Consider the following 15,387-nt stretch of genomic DNA (forward strand, 5'->3'; position numbering starts at 1 on the left):
TGCAAATCTGAAGACATTGAAAAAGGCCTGTATTCGAAATGTTTATCATTGAATTTATTATGTTTCTTTTACTATTTCTAAATCCAGCCCTATTCAGTGTTATAATAATTATGAATGATAAAAACAACTCCAGAAGTGTATTTGTGTAACATTTTACTCATAGTTGCAGTGTATTTGAATCACACAGTGATGTAGTGGCAAGAAAGAGAAAGCATTTAGGAGAAATGTGAACAACCTTGACTGTCAGCAAGATTTCTGATAAAGCCAAGCGCATAAACTATGGAAGAATAAACTATGGAATAACGTACAGTAGTACTAAAAAACAAGTCTCTTTGTCATAGTCTTTCATGTTATGATGGTGAAATATAAAGACTTTTAGTTGAAATGTTTATTTGATAGTATTTCATATTACAGGGGATACATGACTATGTAATAGCATGGTAATAACGGGTTACTACCAATGGTTTCTGCTATGACATGGTAACTACTGGTGGAATAAGTATATAATTCCATGGAAATGTCCATGTTACTGAGTAACCATTGGTAATTACAGTTATTACAATGTAATTACATGTCTATTCACGTGCTACTGTTTATTTGATTTGTTAATTGAAAACTCATATTGAAGCTATCAGTTTGCTGGTAGTATTATACTGTAGTAAATACATGTGCTACGTTTTCATAAGAGTGGCATCTTTCTCTCTAAGTACATTGTCAATCACAGGGAAAATGATTAACATTGTTCCTTTGCAGACAAAGAACATTTAAAATCAGCAGTTTAACATGCTACAGTCTCCCTCTAATGCCCTGGCATGACCTCCCTGGATCAGTATAGTTCACAGCTGAGTATCTGCTTGTGAAAAGAAACGTTCAGAGTCTTTGCTGACGGCTATTGAATAGCTTCGTAGTCCCTGCGTTTGATTGAGTTGAAGTGCCTTCTGTACTGTGTTTGTCTCCAGTGACTATAAATGCTCTAAAGCCCAGACTGGCTGCCTCTTTACAAAATGTTCATCAGCCTTGCTTGATATGATTGATTTGTAGAGGTAGGTGGCGCTGTCAAACCCACAGCACCATATTATTTAATGGGATAGATTCTCAAAGCTGTTTACCCCAATTTTATATAAAGAAAAAATGCACCCAATATATCAAAACTAAATTTAAATTGGTGTAAGTCTTACATGGTGTATTATTTGATTCAGAATGTTATTGGGGTTTTGTTTTTCTTTCCTTTCAGAATCATTCTAATGATTTGGTGTAAGCTCTTTGAGAGTTTCTTCATGTGATGACTTTTTGTTGGGGAAATGATAGTGAAGATGCGCTGTACCATATAATGCCATCAAGTTGCAGTTTTACATTTCTACAATCTGCTTAGGCTACCAGGTAACTACAGGTTGCACAGTTTTGCACAGGAGAAAACAGCATTGCTACAAATGGGAGTAGCACCCCCTGCTGGTTCTAATGGCCCCTTACAACAGCAACAGGAGATTTGAGGAAAGAAATCTGTACTTGACATACTGGCCAACTTTGAAACAAATACTGCATATACAGATTTTTCTTTAAAAAAGATTGCTTTTTAATGTATTGGTGCTGTAAGAGTATAGTATTTAAAAATATAAAAAAAACATTATATTTGTTAATAAAATTTAAATAAACGTATTTTTCATAACTAAAATTTGATTCCTTGGCGATTCACCTATAAACCTGATATTGCCACAGCAGGTTCATATGATACAACATTTCTAAAATACAGATGTAAAAACTAATTTTATATTTCAACTGCAAGCCTTGGCTCCTAAATCAGCAGCAGGGTATTTAAACATCAGTTTCACCTCCACTTTCCTGCCCACTGCTAATCCACTCCAGGGTTTTAGAGTGCCTCTCTGTGTGTTTCATAAGCAAAAAAAGTTTTGAAAAACAGCTCTGATAAAGCACAAAGCTACGATTTACTTGTGCTAAAAATATGCCTTATTTTGTGAATGGGAAAAAAAGAAAGTTTAAGAGACAAAAACAGACTCAGAATCTAAATATTTACTCACTTACCTACACAGCAGCCTGTTGGTTTAGAAGAAAAGCAAGACTTGGAAGAGGCTTATTTGGGAGCTGACTTCTTTGTTTTTGCCCAGCAAGCTGTTAGAGTGCAAGGTGCAATCCTGCATCCCTTTCTCCCAAAATAGCAGGCAGGAAAGAAAGTGGCAGAAGGCACAGGAACGCCTATAAAAACACAATCCCAGTGCCAAGGCTCAGGCTGCTGATTCCTTGGAGTCGCACAGAGCCCTTGTGACTTTTCCAGCCAAGCTCTCCGGCTCTAAGTAGAGCTCCCAGACAGACAGGGAGGAAGTGCAGTTTCCCAATGAAAACCCAGTCAGCCACTCAGCTCCCCTGCTCCCCACTCCCAAAGCAGACCTCCTGCCTTCACATCCCTAATCTCACCTCTCAAGTCTCTTTTCCAAAACACTGCATCTCTATATCCCAGCCTTAAAAATCCATCTCCAAGCCACTGCAGTTTATATTCCCTGATCCAATATTTGCCCTGAGGACCACAAATGTCTGGTTTCCATAATAATAAAAAATCACATACAGAAATAAAGCCTGTATTACAGGAATAAGACCAAACTAATGAGGTAATTGTCCATTTCCAATTCTACCAGTCCTCATGCCTCTCATTTTCTGAAGTTCAAAACCAGATCAGGCCACAAGTGAATTCACAGGGGAAGCTCCCATTGCACCTGCTGGAATTGTGCTTGATCTGAAACCGTGCTACTGTCCTTCACCTTTCATGATCACTAAATTCACAACTTTCATAGATGTGCTTAGTGATGATTTTCCACTGCTGATTTTCGGTATCAGGGCTGTATCACATTGATATATACAGTGATGACTGGTTCTGGGACATCCCTTTATTAGGTGGCATGCTCATGGCTCTCTATTTTGCCATTTCACTGGAATTCATTATATGTCAGAACACAAACAACACACTCTCTTAACTATGGATCTTGAGGGGAGGATCACTCTAATCTTGGGTGGGCCCTAGGAAACAGAGCTTAAGTACTATACTTTGAAATATGAACAAGTGTCTCTAAGCCCCCATACATAAGGAGAAAGGAGACTTACTATATGGTGTTATGGTGATAGATGGAAACTTGTTTTAATCATTTGCCAAGGTTGGGAGAATGTATCCAGCCAGATTTGAATGACCAGTATTGGGATTGACATGTGAACAAAAGAAAAGTTACAAACAAGACTTGGCTCATCAATCCTGTATTGTCCTCACAGCAGTCAGGACATTGTTTTAACATCTAATTTTAAATCCATGCCCACCCAAGACCTACCTCCAGCCTGGTTTGCTTGGCTCTAATCTGTGTTTTCATTGTCACAAGCCCTTTTCTGAACACCATTCTCCATGAGCACGCTGCTGCAATGATTACCCTCCCATTCCTCTGCAAAGAGCTTCATTCAGGTCTCAGCGAGGGTGGGTAGTAAGGCACTGTCAGTGCCAATATATAATAATAATGAGTCACATGTAACTTCCAGTACTTTGTATAGGTTTTACAAGATTGAGCTGTGATAAAAGATCAACTATTACTAAATGTTTTGCTGTTTACAATGATTCTGAATAGTTCTGGTTTTAATTGGTTGCTCTCTTGGGTGTTGGTCTATGTGGTTTTCCCATTTTTGTTTTGCTTCTTTGCTGCTTCTTTGTGTGATAATAAACTATACCTCTGTGACTTAAATTTTATTGAGTTAGAAATGGAGGATGCTGCTTATTTCTACATCTAGGCTATGGAACCTTGTTAATAATCCAGTTCCAAAAGGTTACAAGAGAGCATTGTTCACACCATTAACTGCTCCCTCAGGACTGGAATTGTACCATAAGTATAAAAAACAGCTGTTACCCCTATATTTAAAAGAAATGATCATAAGATTCAAATCTCTTTGGCAAGTTATTGGCTGGTTGCTCAGTTTCCTTTACTAGCCAAAATTAGAGCAAATGTAGCAACCGGGAGGAGCACTCGTTATTTTCAGTCAGGGTGGGATCAGTCAGGCGGAATACCAGAAGGAAATAAACTAAAACCACATCAATATGCAGGGCAATGAACATCATTTTATTAAATACAGGTGGTTAACTATATTTAACAAATAGGACAAGTCTAGAATACACAGTCATGGCATTGGATTTGCACTGTTCAATTAAAACATGCATGCAAAACATGCATCAATTAATACATGTATGGTCAATTATAATTAAAAAACAGTGCAGTGCTGCTCGAAACAACTGCGGAGATGGGCTTACTAAAAACAATAATAAAACTAATACTTTAAAATCTCCCCATCTCCATCACTCCTCTAAAACCCCAATGCCTTTAAAATACTAATTTCTAAAACCATTAAAACACACACACACACAAAGGCTGAGGGAGACAGGAAGCACAGCAGGAGCCTCGCTCTAAATGTGGGCGGCTGTTTCTTTCATTTTTCTCCCCAGCCCACCGCCGAACACAAACAATTTGAATTCCTTCTTTGCTCCTGCTGACTATGCCTCCCACCTCCACTCCAGACAAACCCGGGTTCACATCAACGACAAAATCCAATCTCTCAAACGGATGAAACCAGGAACTTTTACACCAGGTGCTGAGCTTCTTCAAATCATTCAATTAACACCTATGGGGGCTGATAACATGAGAGCATCAATGTGCCAGTGAGATCTGTGCAAATCTACAAGAAGTAATGTGCCAATATTAAACATTCTTTATAAACGTGTTCAAATAAAACAAACTAACTAACAGTAAATCAAATCTGACAAATTCATAACGTGAATATACTACAATAACAAAATCAAATGTGCCTAAATAAAGTGAGGTAGGTCACCCAGTTACACTTAGATCCCATTCCATCCTACCCACATTTTAGTCTGCTCTCATGAAAACGTATAGCACTAAATCCATCGAGACCAGGGTTATGAATAATACATCCTCTAACAAAAGTACTCATTGCTGCTGTCTCGTTTATGCATGTTAATATGTTTAACTATTTCTCTAGTTCAGCTGGGATCTTTCCAACTGAAATCCAGTCAGACCGTTTTTATAAAGCCTGATAATCACATGCTTTGAAACCTATTCTTACCTCAATTTAGCGGTTGTTTATGAGCTACTGGCCTCTGGAGGACAGATACTAGCCCTGCAAATGTTCACGTTGAGCTCACTGCTCACCTGGGCAGTAGAGTCCGCTGTAGCACAGGAGAAACAGGCCATGAGGCAATGTGACAGTCCCTGTGGAATCCCCAGCCAAGATCAGCAACTTCACACAGCCAGAACTTAAACTTGTATTCCCCTGACTGTTTGACTGTATGACTCACTGTGCACACCACATGACCACACCTTTACCAGGCTAGCTTCTCCGGGAGCACGAGTCTATTTTTAAGTTTCAGCTGAATCAATGCAATGCAGAAGGCCGCAGCTGAGAAGGGACTGCATTCCACTGTTGAACCAAATACAATTTAACTATTGTTACATTTAGGGAGGTATGGGTTTGAAACTCAGGAGTTAACTAATGTATTATTCATTCTTCGTCTAGACATTTTCTGTTTTGTTCATCACATCCTAAAAAGCTTGAAGCACCCCTGTGGCTTCACTATAGCTTTCAGAATTGTGTATAATTACCACATACATCTGCTACACCAGAGTATAATCATTACCAGCCCCACTGCACCCCTCTACCCTAATGTTAGAAATACCACATTATTCCATGCTGTGTTTCTCACTGGTGTATTTCTTACACCTAGAGGCTGGGGACAGCTTCATGGTTACACTCTGGTGTACCAGAGGAACTTGAAAGCTACTGTATAAGGTCACAGGAGTGCTTTAAACTTCAGGATTTAACAAATTCACTGAAATTGATCCATATTGATTAAAAACAGAAATAATCCATTAGCTTAGACAACAAAAAAGGCAAACCCAATGCATGACTTTATAGATCATGTGTACAAATCCAAGGAGGTTCTGATGAGGTTGTATAATGCACTGGTGTGTTTACTGAAATTTCAATCACGCTTCCCAATTTTGGGTAAACCATTTGTTTCTGTGAATGGCTTTTAGGAGTGCTAAAGCAACATTTTAAACTTTTAATACTTGGAGGTGGTACAGATTTGTAGTAGCACCGAATAGTCGACTTGACATCTAATTGAATAGAAAAGTGACAGTCGATCTCAGAAGCCGGTAGTCGATTAATCACTCGTCACGTGACTGTGAAGTAGTTGGGAAGCGTAGTGTGAAGGGAAGTGTAGTTGTGGTTGCAATCCATTAACATACAAATGACATTTTAGAACATTAATAAATAGTTTTTTTAAAAATCCAAGCTGTTCTAAAATTTAGAGTACAAACAGCAAAGTGTTTCAAAACAAATAGAGCAGCAGACACGAAATACATGTGTTTAAAGTGTCGACTAGTCAACCTGTTGGACTATTTTTTTACCTCACTTGTTCGACTCAAATTAGCAGTCGTTCTACCCCTAGTGAAGATGTTGCTAAGCAGTACATTTATAGTTACATTTTGGTAAGGGTGCTGACTTGTTCACCTTTTTCCAGTGTGGAAGGACATCCTGTAATTAACTGGCTTTTCCCCAAATACACCTGAACTATCCTTGATTCAGAGGGATGCCTTGAATTTAAAGGGATTCAGGAATGGAATGCTGTGGCTACAGCCAGCGTGTGTTTGAGCTTAGCCCTTCAGCAGCTGCTGTGGCCCCGATGCACCACCATATAAAGGACCCAGTGTCAGGCATTTAAATTTTAAAGGTCTGTCCGGGACAGCTGTTTGCCAGCACTCCTCAACACACACATATACAAAACCACACACGCTCAGTCCATCGCTGGAGTTACATGTTCACAAGCTGGGTAGAAGACTCTGCTTCATCTGTTTTCCCAGGATGGGTTCAATAATTGCCAAAATGCTGCTGCCCACTGTTAGCAGCTTGGCGTTCATGCCGGCGATCAGTGTGGCAGCCAAACGGGGCTTTCATATGGAGGCAATGGTGTACTTCTTCACAATGTTCTTCATTGCGGTAAGGACAAATACACTTATTACCAAAACCTCAGTCTACTAATACTAATAATACTAATATGGATGAGACAGTGTTTGTCAAATTGACTTAATGAATGTAAAATTGTTACATTTATTGTTAAATGTTAATATAATATTCCTAGTCTAGGAACATCCAGAAATACTGTGAACCCTATTGTTACTATGACTGCTTAGCCAAGGTGACCATAAGACAGGTTTTAACATTATAATGCACCCCAGTACCTTTACCTGTATAATGCAGAGAACTGCACTGTACTCTACTATAAATATCAAAGGTAGAGGGTTGAAGGTGTTACAGCATTTTCTTATTACAATGGGGCAGAAGAACATTGCACACAACATGACAGGCTGCCATGGGGTTATTCAGATTATTATTATTATTATTATTATTATTATTATATTATTATTATTATTATTATTATTATTATTATTATTATTATTATTATTACTCTTGATCAAGGTTTTATTGTACTGTAAGGTGACAACACAGTTCTTATGTCAGGTGAAAATGAAAGTAACCCTTTTTAAACAGTGATAGTTAGAGGGGGGTCAGGGTGTTGTATTGAAGTTCATAGTGCAGCGGAATATTTGTGCTTGTAGATCCATTCCTTATTGGTTTGTAACACTTGGTCTGTGCATTCCTTTTGTGCAGCTGCTTATTAACAAGCTGTCTATGTGGGACTGTACTCGTGTGCACTGTTCATTAATAAGCTGTCTATGTGGAACTGTACTCATGTGCACTGTTCATTAACAAGCTGTCTATATGGGACTGTACTCATGTGCACTGCTCATTAACAAGCTGTCTATGTGGAACTGTACTCATGTGCACTGTTGAAGTGCAATCCTGACTGTTACTTTCTCCATTCAGTTAGACAGTGCTGTGCTAAAGGAAATACGCAATAAAAGGGATATTAGATATGAGAATGAAATGAAACTGTAATGTTGAATCCTGGCAAGTGAAAGTGGCAGTCGAAGACAAGAGTCAGATCACTTGACTGCTTGATCACACATATGGAGACAATAGAAATCTTGGTATTTTTGAACAGTGTAGCTGTACAATGAAGGAAAAGTCACTTTTTGTTGTGGTTGATGTTTGTTGTCATTTTCATTTAAAATTGTACTACTTGGCAGTAAAAAGTTCCCTGTACAATTGTACCAAATTGTGTTGAATTTGTGTTTTAATTTAACCCATTAAAGGGTACATAAGGACATTATTGTGCTACATGTTCCCTGTGTTGCTATAATTGTTTTAATTTTTTTTTTACGTTTTGACTAATTTTTTAAACCTTTAATTGCATTCCCAGCCTCAAGATGGCTTCACATGTATCTGCATAGACCTCTCAGAACTACATTTCCTATCATCCTCCTGCTCACTGCTAAATCCATCTCAGTTACATATGTGAGCAGGAGGATGATGGGAAATGTAGTTATTAGTATAAGTATCGATATTATTCCAATAACGATTGGTTCCCAAATCCCAAGTGTAGTGGCTATTTGGCTGACAAAGAACCCAGGTTTATTATAAATGTATAATATATACTATGTCCTCTTACTCAGCAGCTGAGTAGCTGACATTTAGGGAAGCTGTTCTGTTAGGGTTTACTTATGCAGGCTTTATTTAAACCAAGGTGAATGGCTTCATTTTTGTCTTCTAGGCAAAAGGTTCACATTAGTTTTTAAAACACCCCCAATCTGCAGGCTATTAGTTAGGGGCTCTGTGAACTGGAACACTCATCCAACTTCAATAGGATCCCCAGTATGGTTTTCATATTTAAATAGCCTGTGTACTGTTTTGAATTCACTTCTCTCTTTGCTGATACATTAAAAAGTGTGCTGTGCGAATAGGTAAATCCTGAATGATTCCTTCTGGAACACCTGTTACAAAATCTCTGATTCTTAGCTTTAACATATTAACACTCTTCTAAATTATAGCACATGTATTTTTGTGCTTAGTTTAAAAATAATAGACTTTAATTTGAGAATTCTGGATTTCTGTTTTTTCATTAATAATACATGTTTAATTCATTGTGGGCAGAGTTGTTTGCAGAAATGAATGCTTGAAGTTGGTGTTTCAGTAAGTCTCTTCTATCTGGCAGCTGTGGTGGTCTGAGTAAAATGTGTGTTGAAGATCCAAGGGCACAGGTGTCCACATCACAAGACTACTACTGTAACGCTCCTTATAATACCCCAGTCTAGCAACAGCAGTATAAAAGAATGTATTGAAGCCTCTCCTAAATGATCAATTGTCACAGGATAGCTTTGTGGTGACGTCAGACCCGGAAGACAGTGGACACACAGAGTCAGGACTGCACTGTATGAAAGAGCTGATGTGCACGTTTAATTATAAATAAAAGATTTCAACAAAAGAGAAACACTTTACAAAACAAAATGGCACAGTGGCCAAAATAAACAGACATGGAACAAAACAAACAAGTATGGTGCCGGTTTATACCTCCCGTTCTCCCGTTCCTCCTCTGAACAACCCAACCCTGTTCAGCCCAAGCTGCAGGTTTTTATATTGTGGCCGAGGGATTAACTGGCTATCAATCACCTAGTTATCTCTCGACCACCTTTTATCATATGCATGGTAAACAGCCAGTTTATCAATAAGCGCTCGCTGTTAACTGCGCATTCTCACACTTTTATCTGGATGGGGTATTTTAACCCCATCCAGGCTGTCAAACAATAATAACAACAAAACAGTGTGCGCATGCGTGTGTGTACATGCGTGCGTGTGCGTGCGTGCTTGCGTGTGTGTGTGTGTGTGTGTGTGTGCATGTGTGTGTGTGTGTGTGTGTGTGTGTGTGTGTGTTAGTACATTGTTACAAGCTGATTGTTTTTTTTTAACACCATGCTATTTTTTCTTTCAGATTTACCATGCATGTGATGGCCCTGGATTGTCCATCTTGTGCTTTATGAGATATGAGATTTTGGAGTATTTCAGTGTTTATGGGACAGCTGTCTCAATGTGGGTCACTCTTATAGGTAAGTATGGTAGGTTTAATATTGGATAAGCAACTAGCAGCCCCAAAAAGAAAAGGTCAACTCTGTTGCAATAAGGTCATCACCCCCCGGTGGACCTCTCCCCCGCCCTCCATCACCCCAGGGGGGGGGTATCATTAAGGCAAAGCGTTGCCAAATGTACACATTTCGTGTGTGTGTGTGTGTGTTTGTTGTGTGTGTTTTGTGTGTGCATGTGTGTGTGGTGTGTGTGTGTTGTGTTTAACCTGTACAGTACCAGAGGTTATCAGTACTTAAAGCCTTTTTTCCAAGAAATACCAGCCAATGCGGTCTAAGTTACATATTACGTTTTAAAGGTTTACCAATGTAAATTTGTACAGTCATTTTCCAGTTTTCCATGCTTATGAAACGGTTATACAGTACTATGCCTTTACTGTACGGTTTGCCAGGATTCTTTAAATGCTTGACTGCACCTCTCTGGGTTTTACAATGCTTACCTATACTTTAGTATGCTTCCACTATGCTTTATTATTCTTTGCAATGCTTTTTCTATGGGAAGCTTTTCTATGGGTTGTCTTGTAAAGTGTACACACTAATTGGACCGTGTAACAATTTTTTTTTTTTTTTTTTTTTTTTTTTTTTGTTCCTGGGTAGTAAGTGTTATTTCCTAATTGCTTATGCCTCAAAAGTATAGAAAATGGCTATTATTCCCCACAAACTTTGCTTTTGTGACCAGGACAGTGATATTTCAAAATATCACTATTTCCAATGGGAAAAAGGGCAAATGTGTGTCTTTTCGTTCACATAAAGTCAGAAAAAAACAACATATGAATCCAAATTAACATGTATTTATACTAAAGTAATACAAAAATGACTACAAAAGATTTAGAAGTGAGTAGTTTTTCGAGATTTACGATTATACTGTATTTACTAAAAACAAACTCATCTGAATTGATTAGGGGGCTTTTAAATTAGTAAGCTGATTAATAAATTATTAAGACCGAGAGGATTAAAATGTTTGAGATAAAACAAATAAATCTATTATTATTATTATTATTATTATTATTATTATTATTATTATTATTATTATTATTATTATTATTATTATTATTATAATATAAGGTGAATGATAATTTTACTGTAAACTTCAGTCTTGTTACACATGGTGATGGTGTGAGACCTGTGTATAATAAGATTTCTTGTGTATAATAACATTGACAATAAAACTTCTATTTGTGGAAGAGCAGAATAAAGCAAGTACTCTACAAAAAAACAATAAGCAATGTAAATTTAGTAAGAAATGACCTCAGCCACTTGTACTCCGATGTTAGGCAGTTTCGACTGACGGCCTTCAGAAAGCAGAGGAAACTATCCAACCCCACCCTCAAAACAAACCAAGCAAATGTTCTACTCCGATTCTTAGTAATAATACATGCACTGTAGTTATCCTCCCCCTGCCCAAAAACATTTAATAAAATAACACAAATACTGAAGTTTAATTGTTGAATTTTTTAAAAATAAACTTTTGCTTAAATTCTGTTTTCCAATGTTTTTCTCAACATTTCTTCAATGAATCAAAATAAACATTGCTAGTTCTCCAATTTCTGTTATGTCACCAGGTATTATAACAAAAAATATACACCAAAACTGTACCTATAAGACTCTAATTCTATCGTGGGTTTCTGGTGACATTGATTAATCATATATTTATAGAATAGAATTAGAGCCTTATTATCCACAGCTGGGTCTACATTATTCCCTATATTATTATACTATTAGATCTGTAAATATCTCTACTCTTTGCTGTATGTATTCCATTGGCTATGCTGTTGTTTTTAAAGCTCTGGGAGACTTTGACGAACCAAAACGGTCCACCCTCACAATGTTTGGTGTTCTCACTGCCGGTGTGCGCATCTATCAGGATCGCTGGGGGTACGGCGTCTATTCTGGGCCAATTGGCACAGCTGTGCTGATGATCACTGTCAAATGGGTAGGTAGTCATTGGCAGCTTGAGCCTGGCATTTTAAACACTAAGACATTGTTACTGTTCGTAGGCAGACGACCTAACTGACCTACAATAACCAGACAGTTGTACAGTACACATGTTCATGAATCATCCTATATATTAGAAGTAATACAATTTCATTTCTTTCCTATTTTACTATTTAAATATTTATAATTATAGCCCAATTTTTATATTATTATTTTACATACCAAAAACATAATGTTAACAATATAGTATCATCTGACCTCCAAATTCAGTATGCGCTAATAATTTGCATACACACAATATAAATACACACTATAAATTAGTGATGGGGCAAATATCCAAATATTCAAACGAATATTTTTTGACATGTATTCGGATACAAAAATCAGATGTTCGTATTCGCTAGAAATTACAAAATACGCATTTTACTGCCTCACCAGAAGAATCACTCAGAATCATGCAAAGGTAAAGCGCCCATTTTAAAATAAAATCAAACTAAGAAGTAGTCATGTAAAGTTACTTTATGAGTAAGTCCGTGATGCAGTAGCACAGTGTGATGGAAAGGGTTATCTATGTGAGTTCCGTTCCATGCAGAAGTGTGTCTTTGTATTCCAGCTGAGGAAGATGAAGGAGAAGAAAGGCCTGTACCCTGAGAAGAGTGTGTACACCCAGCAGGTGGGGCCAGGGTTCTGCTTTGGAGCACTGGCTCTTATGCTCAGGTTCTACTTCGAGGTATGACAGGGTATTCAAGGGATTCTGGTTATATCAAACCACCACAAGTAGATAAAGACAATTTCAGAAAAAATTGAACACAGTAGCAGCCCTTGTTGTTGAGTCTGTTTTTTTTTTCTTGTAGAATATAGAATATTTCTATAGAATAATGCAGAATATTACAAATATTACAAATGTATATGAACTTTCTAAAGGAAAGAATACAAAAATCTCTAAGATTGTTTTTAGAAGGGCTTAGCTTCCTGTTTCTGCATATGTCCTGAATTTACAGACATTCATTCATTCTGAGGTAAAGAAACAAATGTTTAACTGATTCCCATATTTTCAAGGCATTTACTTTCAAAATGCGAAATCCCATGTTAATGTCACAAAAATAAAAACTATTGAGTGTAAATGTATGTAAAATTAACATGTGTTTTTTCTACTTCCAAAAAAAAGAAAGACAAGAGTAACTATTTTAAAAATATTGTCTCCTCATTAGTTTTTGCCATAGACATATGTAACATAGGAACATCAGTACACCATGTTTATAGCAGTGCAGTAAAGGTATATAGTGAACTGTGCGGTAAAGGTATATAGTGAACAGTGCAGTAAAGGTATATAGTGAACAGCTACTTTGGATTAAGTTTTCTTTTGGATTGCTGGCAGTACACAGCTGTGCACTGTCCTGGCACTGTGGCTGATCTATCCTGCGTTGCATCTATGGCAGAAGACTAAAAGTGAAGTATTTCTCACTGGTTGTCTTCCTCGCAGGAATGGGATTACACCTACGTTCACAGTTTTTATCACGTGTCCCTGGCCATGGCCTTTGTCCTGGTTCTCCCGAAGACCAACAGACTGGGAGGGACGGGCGGGAACCCAGCAAAGCTCAGCTGTTACACCCTCTGCTGCTGTGTATGAAGCCATTTTTATCAGATTCACTGCAGGACTGTAGAGGTGACACGCAAAAGTGATCCTGCACTGAAAATAAGTCTGTTGTTTCAGATTAGATTACTAGTTACCTAACTTGCAAACTATTCTAGCAAGAACTTTCAAGTGCTGGGTCTGCTCTGAAAAGACCCCTGAAAGCTGTATTTCTGAAGTGAAGTGATAATGAAAAATGACCACTGTGCTTTCTGTCCCCTTTGTATGATTTTTAATTTCTAACAACAGTTCCGAATCAGCAATAGACAATTATACAAAACGCAACAAATAAGACATTGAACAAATAAGCAATTGACTATTCTGAAAATTAGGTCTTTATAATCACAACATTGAAAACATAAGCAAAACTAGCCACACCCTTGTTAAAATATTGCAGAGATGGAAATGAAGGCTCCCATTCCATTGTGGTTTGAACCATTCCAGTCTAACCACGAAAATATTCAGTCCAAACTGAGTTTCTGCGGCTACTCAGTGTTTGCTAAAGCATACTCGCAACAAAAACAGGAATGGACCAAACCGCTATGCATTGATAGTCTCATTTCTATTCCTGTATTGACAAAGTGACATTTACATTTCAGGGGACTAAGCCAGCTATAAAAGACAGGATTCAAACAATCTGGAGTTCAACGACTAAACGCCCCTGGATTCAGGCCTGCGATCCAGGCCTCCCTTTCCGCCGCCCCCAGCCAGAAACCAAGCAACCTGCAGGACCTTCAGAGAGAGGGAGTGGGGAGTGGAGTTGCTGTGTCCTTTCTAGGCAACATTCCATATTAAATTAATTGAACTAAGTTTTGCAGAGTGGTATGGTGCAGGACAAATCAGTGTGCTCACATTCTCACTGCCTGTACACTGGGGAAGCTGTGAAAAATCTTAACAATGCAATTTAAGGGAATTGCACTGTATACAACACACTCCTTCTCCATAGTGACTCTTTTTTCATAATGAGTAGGAGTCCTAAATTGTAAAGAGTGATTGTGTTTGAATGTTATTTTCATATGTTTTGTAAACATAGTTGTTTATTTATATTGTCTTATTAAGATCATTTTAATTGAGAATTGTCTGATGCAGCGAGAATTGCCTTTATAGATAATTAATAATAAACAAATCAGTTGTATTATATTATAGAGCATACTCCTGCAGGTACTGTTTTTGTATACAAAGATATCTGGAAGGCTTTTTGATTTTACTGTATACTGGACTAAACAGATTGCAGTTGATACAAAACAGATTTGAGTTAATGTAAAACACACAACCAAATCTTTCCATCCCATTTCTCCGCTTCTTTGGAGCTTGCATTGGCTTACATTAAAGTAGAGCATTCATTTCAAATGATGTTCTTTGTTTCCAAAACTGGTCAGGGTCTTGGTCTAGCCTAGTTCAACAACTGAAGCAGACTTTGAGCTCAGCAAGTGTTGTACTTCTGGTACTCCCCAGATTTCAAGATCTGGGGAAGGTGAGCGCTTCCCGACCTGATTCAGAACGCTGAGACATTTAACAGTTTTGGCTGGGTTAAAGGCTTCTGTTAATTTGCACTGTAGAGATGCCTTCATTTTGTAAAACACTCTGAGTTGCTTGTATATGTAAATTGTATGGTAATCGGTATGATGTAAGCTTGAAACTAAGCCTACTGTTACAGTGAGAGTTACTGGGTTTTAAATTTAGGGATAATGGCCCCATCAAAATCTGTTTCTAATTCTACATTAA

General features: G+C 37.7%; 2 protein-coding genes across 4 annotated transcripts in view; one reads left to right on the plus strand and one right to left on the minus strand.

Annotated features, from left to right (window-relative positions):
• LOC121307039 (ADAMTS-like protein 2) overlaps positions 1-2,347 on the minus strand; it is a 56,583-nt gene extending 54,236 nt beyond the window's left edge. For both annotated transcript variants that reach the window (XM_041239115.1, XM_041239114.1), the window contains exon 1: positions 2,041-2,347. The gene's annotated coding sequence lies outside the window, so the exon portion shown is untranslated. The remainder of the gene's footprint in view (positions 1-2,040) is intronic.
• A 4,560-nt stretch (positions 2,348-6,907) lies between these two features.
• LOC121307086 (protein myomaker) lies at positions 6,908-14,552 on the plus strand. 2 transcript variants are annotated; one of them, XM_041239203.1, is made up of 6 exons: positions 6,908-7,056; positions 9,947-10,061; positions 11,879-12,027; positions 12,643-12,759; positions 13,513-13,653; positions 14,262-14,552. In XM_041239203.1, the coding sequence occupies exons 1-6, from the start codon at positions 6,922-6,924 to the stop codon at positions 14,460-14,462; spliced, it is 858 nt and encodes a 285-aa protein (XP_041095137.1). In that variant the 5' UTR covers positions 6,908-6,921; the 3' UTR covers positions 14,463-14,552. The 2 variants fall into 2 exon arrangements, with proteins under 2 accessions (XP_041095137.1, XP_041095138.1); XM_041239204.1 differs by having other exon boundaries at positions 13,513-13,695; positions 14,262-14,329.
• Positions 14,553-15,387: the final 835 nt, after the last annotated feature.

Source organism: Polyodon spathula, chromosome 52 (assembly GCF_017654505.1).
Source record: "Polyodon spathula isolate WHYD16114869_AA chromosome 52, ASM1765450v1, whole genome shotgun sequence".
NCBI classification, from domain to species: Eukaryota; Metazoa; Chordata; class Actinopteri; order Acipenseriformes; family Polyodontidae; genus Polyodon; species Polyodon spathula.

Excerpts from the sequence above, each read along its gene's own strand:
- LOC121307086 (XM_041239203.1), top strand. The coding sequence starts at position 6,922 with ATGGGTTCAATAATTGCCAAAATGCTGCTGCCCACTGTTAGCAGCTTG. Across the intron at positions 7,057-9,946 it reads TCACAATGTTCTTCATTGCG|ATTTACCATGCATGTGATGG; the intron begins GTAAGGACAAAT and ends TTTTTCTTTCAG. Across the intron at positions 10,062-11,878 it reads AATGTGGGTCACTCTTATAG|CTCTGGGAGACTTTGACGAA; the intron begins GTAAGTATGGTA and ends TTGTTTTTAAAG.